General features: G+C 35.9%; 1 protein-coding gene across 3 annotated transcripts in view; it reads right to left on the reverse strand.

The window, feature by feature from the left end:
* LOC106874431 (serine incorporator 5) overlaps positions 1-7,268 on the reverse strand; it is a 72,607-nt gene that overhangs the window by 63,434 nt on the left and 1,905 nt on the right. For all 3 annotated transcript variants that reach the window (XM_052970110.1, XM_014922162.2, XM_052970109.1), the window contains exon 2: positions 5,231-6,573. In XM_052970110.1, the coding sequence (XP_052826070.1) occupies positions 5,231-5,254 (24 nt within the window). In that variant the 5' untranslated portion in view covers positions 5,255-6,573. The remainder of the gene's footprint in view (positions 1-5,230; positions 6,574-7,268) is intronic.

Consider the following 7,268-nt stretch of genomic DNA (forward strand, 5'->3'; position numbering starts at 1 on the left):
ATATATATACAGGTTTGGCCAGAAGTCACCTGACAGTAAATCAAAATTTCATAAATACTATCAGTAATTCTGTATTGACTTGAATGGAAAATGTGCTGCTCAAAAAGGACTTCAGTTTGAACAATTTTCATGATGTTTCATATTTAGATGCTTTTATTAAATTTATTCAGTTGTTAAACATAAATCTTGGAATTAAATGTTTTTATTTAATGTCAGGTGATTTTTGCCCAACCCTGCATATATGCTCATACACACACACACACATGCACAATGGGCTTTTTTTCTGTTTCTACTCACCAAATCCACTCAGTCTAGAACTACAGAAGATACTTGCCCAAGGTTCCGTACAGTGAAACTAAACCCAAGACAACATGGTTGAGAAGCAAGTTTCTCAACCACATGGCTACACCTATGCCTATTATTCTTTTTTAAGCATTGCAGTTACAAAGAAGGAAAAATGAAAAGCTGCGATCATCATGCTTTTCTTGGTTTTCTAAAGTTCAATTAAATCAACTTTTACCTTTCATTCATCCTAGGAAAAAAAAGCAAAAAAACTGTCAGTCTACAAGTATCAAGGCTGATATAATCAACTCTTGAATGGAATATCCCAGTATGGCCAAAGTCCAGTGGCAAGAACCACTAAAAAATATCATCACCATCATTATCATCATTTAATGTATGTCCTCCATGCTAGCATGGGTTGGACAGGTTGACAAGAGTTGAGAAGCCGGAGAGCTCCACTGTCTGCTTTGCCATGATTTCTATGCTGGATGCCCTTTCTAATGCCAACCACTTTATTCAGTGTACTGTGTGCTTTTTTGTGGAACCAGTACCAGTCGGGCCATCAAATAACTTGTGAGATGAAGTCCTCTCAGCTGGGAGAGAGAGGGGAACAGAGGGAAATGACTGTGCCAGGCGAGAAGTTAGAGTGTAATAGAAAGCTAGAAATAAGTGTCATACTATAGAGAGGAGATACTTGGCTACTTCAGTAGGAAAGGAGAGGAAAGGAAGAGGAGATAGAGTAAGAGAGAATGACAAAGAGACATTCAGAGTGAAAGAAATAGATGGTGTTGGAGGTGCACTGAGAAGGGGGGGGGGCTATCCACAGATAGCAGTGGGAGGAGTATAAGTGGTATGGTAGGAAGTTCCCAAAGAGTGTGAAGGGAGATGTTTAGAGATGGGGTAGTGATGACTAGCAAATGATGGTGACAGAAATTGGAGTGTCTGGTAGGTGGGGAATGGTAGATATGCGAGGGCATAAATAAGATAAGAGAACATTATGGATAATATATGTTCATTCTTCAAAAAAATCTCTGGTAGAAATGAAACAGTAAAGATAACTGATAAAATATAACTAATCTATAAGCTAAAGTTACATGAATTTATAACTATGGCAAGCATTTGTGTGTCATCTATGAAACAGAACACTTAATTCTGTAGTATTGTTTCAGGTTTTTTATTATTTTTTTTTAACGTTTTTACTAAGTGTTGGAGAAATTGTAAGGTATTAGATGACCTAGGAGTCATTATCACTTTCACCATTTTATCTATTTATTTAGTTTCTTGCCGATAAGGTCTTATCATCTTTCATGTTTCTTTAACATGTGGCATACAAGAACAAAATACTATACTTCCAATTTTTGTTACTGTGTAACAAAGTAGCAAAGATTGGTCTTTTTTCATTTTTCTTATCTTAAATTTAATTTTGGAAAGGTTTGTTTATGGCCGGATGCCCTTTCTACTACCAACCAGGATACATCTTTGACTAAGCAATTCTATTGTACCAATACCTCCTGCACTTGAGAGATTGTCCATGTTATGACTCAGGAAAGCTCTTGATTCTGAATCACTTTTTATGTACAGTTTCTGCTTTCCTAGATAGATTGCCTGCACTGCATGGATGCCCTTCGTGTTGCCAACCAATGTTACAACTTGAACAGCATATATTTTATCATACAACCCTACACTAAGCCGTCTATGTGAGGACTAAATAGTACCTTCTACTCAGATGCCAGCACTGCAGTTTTTGAAGTCCATATCGCTTCCAACCATTCCTTCTTTCAGTTTGAGCTTTTTTCTCCATTTTTTTTAATTCTTATTTTTTACAGTTGGACGGATTTCGGGTCAAGTGCGATAAACTAGTATCTTGAGTAAAGGATGAAAAGACGGAGACGATTTATTACACACACTTTTATTGCTACAAGATTAGGGATTAAGCACTGGCTTTATGAACATAACTTGGAAACAATTTTAACATAATAAAAATAGATATTCTACTGTAACTTTAATATTCAAATTCTAACTACCTTATTTTGATCATGTAAAACTTATATAGTCGATCTTTTAGAGTGAGAAAAATATTACTACGAGCTTATATGTTAGAAATGACAATCATTATAGAAATTTAAATTTTAACGAGCCATAATTTTTCAAAATGTATATGTCGTATATATGTTAAAAGATACGAGACAGTAATTGGAGAAGAGGAGTAGGAGTTAAAGAAGAAAGAAAAATAAAATGGAAAACAGATGCAGAAGAAAGACAGCAGAGAGTGAGGTGGTGAATAAAATTTACTCAACTCTGAATAAGTGTATATAAACAAAGAAGCAAACGCAGCACTTCTCGCTCGTTACCCCCAGTCAATTTTAATTAGACGGCAAAGAAAAGGCTGAGTGAAAGGAGATGGTGAAGCAAAAGGAAGTCGAAGAGTTCATGCCACTTCTTCAACATCAAATAACATACTTGAACTAAAAGAAAAGCCTCTACATAGTCGCATTGCCTACTAGAAATAGCAGCCAAGCCTCACTGCAATTGCCCTTTAATATCATAAGGACACATTCAATATGCGTTTTGTAATACAGTAGTTAGAGCAAATCATTTTACAGAATTGAGACAGACAGATGTCGGGTGGGATGACGTTGTATTACTTCTTTAACATCAAATAAAAAATGAACCTCTACTTGGTGACTCGACTTGTTAGAAATCGCGATCACATCTCCCTTAAAGCAAACTCTGCTGTATTAAAAAAAAGGAAGATACAGTAGATAATGTAGTCCTGGACGCATAGCATCATGGGGTGGGGAACGGGATGGTCATAACTGTAACCTATAATCATAGGTTCGCTCGATCAGAGTTGGTCTAGAGTTACATAACAACGAGAGGTACCAACGGTTGCGTAGTTACACTATCTGATACAAATAGCAGTAAAAATTCCCCTCAAACTATATCCTACTCTCTTAAAAAGTTAGAATACAACAGACAGCATGTCTAAGCTACACTACATCTGAAGTAAACATAGGATAGTTACGGCTGGAAAGCTTTTAATCATAGGTCTGCACAATCAGGGTGGGCCCGGGGTTAAACAACAGTTATTAATAAAAATACATAAACAGTGAGGAATAAACCAAGCAAAATTAAAAATTATTGCGGTAGTGTCGTCAGCCCTGGGCGAACAGACTCGATCAAAAACATTCCAATTGTCGCAAAATTCTGTCTTTTACCGAGGTATAATGCACTTCTGATTACATTATCCAAAGTCCTTTCCTAAAACGGTAGTGTGATGTGTGGGAGATTTGTCTACTACTTCTAGTAGGTCGAAACGACTGCATATAACATCCCACTTTGCTGAGTTGGTGTAATGTAATGAAAATGTGTGTTGTTTCGTAAAGTGATGAGGCTGAAGGTTGACATGGAAGACTGTATCTTTGTATCGATCTGAGTTTTGTAATTAGAGTATATATACAATGAGAGAGACAATGAAAATAAACAGTTTGAAAAGTAGAATAAATTGGATTGTGAGAAAGACGTAAAGTCTAATGTTTCGGTCAGAAACCCGTCTGACTTAGACCTTACTCGAGGCAAACTAATTCATTTATTTATTCTTACTTTCCAACTGTTTATACTCGATAATTACGGCACAAACCATCACTAATACCCTCGGGTCCTAGTGTTTTCCTTATTATAGACAATAGTTGTTTTGTCGCCACTGTATCATCTCACGCACTCTCTTTCTCTCTCTTTCACACATACACACACATTTACATAGAGGTAGGTACTTGCTTAAGAATATACTTGTAATTTGTTTCAAGGTAAACTTTTAGATAGATTTCTTCATACTAAGAAGAATCGTAAATATGAGTGTCGTTAGGTAGTTTTCACCGTTTCAATTTGTGTGTTAGTGTATTAAGTATGTCTGTGTTTATCAGTGAATTAAAAAATCTCAGTGCGTGTTGCAACTTTGTTGGTGCGTAAGTGAGTCGATGAATGTCTATCATACACATATTTGTGTGTGTGTGTGTGTGTGCATGCATGTTTAAATACGTATAGTTATAAGTAAATTTATGTGAGTTTGGATGTGCGTATTTATAATTATGTACATGAAAGAGCGTGCATGTGCTTGTATCAATTTATGTACATACATGCATGCGAAAATTTGAATGCGTACGTATTTATGTTTAACTGTATACGTAGTTTTGAGTTGGAAATCGAGTGCATGTGTGTGTTTGTTAGTATATAGCTAAAGATTTGTGTGTGTTTACTTAGATCTAGGAAAAGTTATGTGAGTGTTCATGTTTGCGTATTTACATATCTGAAAGTTCCGAAGAATCTGGATAAACATGTTTTATTTGAACGATCTTTTCTCTCCTCATATCTATCTATCTATCTATCTATCTACCTACCAATCTATCTATCTATTAGCTTGGTGGTTGCAACAATGTTGTGGACACCAAAATAAGGCTAAGATTAAACAAAGGATGTTTAAAAAGCCAACCCAGCTTTCGTGGCCCGGCGACGCCGCCACCACCAGTACAAAATCATTTCATATAATAAGGCTAACTGCAATATCATCTCCATCATCAGTTAGCATATAACTTTGGCGGGAGGAAGAAAACTGTGACAAGTAACTTCGAGAGTTTTACGATGCCCTTTTTTCTTTTACCGTTTCTTTCTCTTAATGTGCATGATTTTTTTATCCCTAAGTTTCAAGCGAACATGTGACAATTCTTTAAGTTACTGCATTGCAGAGAAATATGAACTGAGGTGGTTATAACTATCATACTATAAGCCCCATCCATTCAAGAAACAACGTACGGTAACAACAAACTGTAAAATATTCTACGTGAAAGGCAAAATAAATTATATACACACACATATATATATATAGGCATGTGCGTGTGTGTGTGTGTGTATATATATATATATATATATATGTATGTATACATATTCTTACTTGTGCAGTGCAGCATCCTGGCATGATGAAACAACCAGCAGAGTAGTCCAACTATTGTTCGAGACAGCAAGCAGTTAGTGAGTCTTCGTATCTCATTGAATTAAGAACCTGTCCATGAAAGAGATTAGCCTGGAAAACAGGGGAGGTAACTCTCTTGTAAACATTGTACTATTGTTTGTGGCTGTGTGCACTACTGTCAGTAGTCGTTGTAATGCAGAAGTGAACAGCTGATTTCGACACTCCAGTTCAGAACTACATTTGCCACTTCACTCCACTCACACACATGTAGGTGCGTGTAAATGGGCGCATCTATATTAGTATACGCTCGTTAGTCAATTTCGTCACTGAAAACAGTTTTCTACGACTTTTTTTTTTTGTAATCAATTCTCTGAAACTTTAGACTTTGTGTGTTGTTTTGGTTTTATTCTGTGTGTATATCGAATATATATGACTCAAAATATAAATAAACACCCAGACGTCTGAAGGCATGAGCACACTGGGTCCATGGGCTCAATTCTAATCCACATAAGCGTTGATTTGCTCAGAGATCTTATAATACTACTAAGATGGCTTTACACACACACATACGCGTATACACTATAAGTAAACATACATAAAATGCAACAAAAACACGAAATTAAATGAGAGAAACCGCTTTCACTATGTCTGAAGTAAAAACAAAAAGATCTTTTGAAATATTTCGAATTCATTTTTATATCGAAAAATGTTTCTTACAACTTTGTTTTTACGTATTTCAAGGCCATTTCCTAGTGAAGCATAGTATAATTCAGGGAGTTTTTTTTTTTCTTTTCTTTTAAGTTCACCCTTCACTGGAAAATTACCGTAGTATACAAAAAGTGATGTATTGTTACGGAGTTTGATTATAAATCAGGTTATATGTAATTAATGACAAAATTTACCAACACTCTAAAGATATTTTCCTTCTTGCTACGTATATAATTTAAATGAATTGAATTATGCTGTTTTTTTTTTTTTTTCAATGCAGCAAACGTCTCCTAGTCATTCGTTTGTCTATATAGCATAATGTTCAACTATATCTATCACGACACTGCTCTTATTATAACTACGATTTCTAATATTGGCTTCAAATTTTAGCACAGGGCCAGCAATTTCAAGGAAGGAGTAAGTCGGTTACATCAACCTCAGTATTTAACTAGCACCCATTTTATCGACTCCAAAAGGATGAAAGGCAAAGTTGATCTCAGCGGAATTTGAACTCAGAATGTGAAAACGGACGAAATACCGCTATGCATTTTGCCCGGCGTGCTTAACGATTCTGCCAGCTCGCTGCCTTGCAACGATGTCTCATATTCGCACAAAATCTGAAAAGATATTGGAGAGATATAGTTGAGTGAATGTACTTGGGATATGACTGTTATTTCAACAGTAGAATTTAAACTCAAAAGTAAAATGGTATATTTAAATATAGCAAAACATTACGTCCAGTAGGCTATCAGTACTACTACCCCTGCCTTCGAACTTACGATTATAATAGTTGCAACATTAACGTCGGTGGTTTGGCAGAATCGTCAGACGGTCGACAAAATTACTGTTGTCGGGGTGGTGATTGTTTATTAGTTACAAGATAAGAGGATACCTTTCTTAGTCATGAACGACCCAACCATAAATAAATGTTGTTTCCGTATTTATTATTTCAAATAGTTTATATTTTACACATGTGCAATTGAATCAATATTATATTGGAAAACATTTGCTGGGATGTGTGTGCTACTTCAAAAGCTTTACAATACTTGAGATGGAAGTTAATACTGTTATGTGACATTTGTGCATGATTATCATAAATAGAATACAAGCAGATAATTTTATAGAAAGATATTTGCATAGATAGATAGATAGCAAGATATGTGTTGGCACTCCGTCGGTTACGACGACGAGGGTTCCAGTTGATCCGATCAACGGAACAGCCTGCTCGTAAAATTAACGTGCAAGTGGCTGAGCACTCCACAGACACGTGTACCCTTAACGTAGTTCTCGAGGAGATTCAGCGTGACACAGA

The sequence above is a fragment of the Octopus bimaculoides genome, chromosome 8 (assembly GCF_001194135.2).
Source record: "Octopus bimaculoides isolate UCB-OBI-ISO-001 chromosome 8, ASM119413v2, whole genome shotgun sequence".
NCBI classification, from domain to species: Eukaryota; Metazoa; Mollusca; class Cephalopoda; order Octopoda; family Octopodidae; genus Octopus; species Octopus bimaculoides.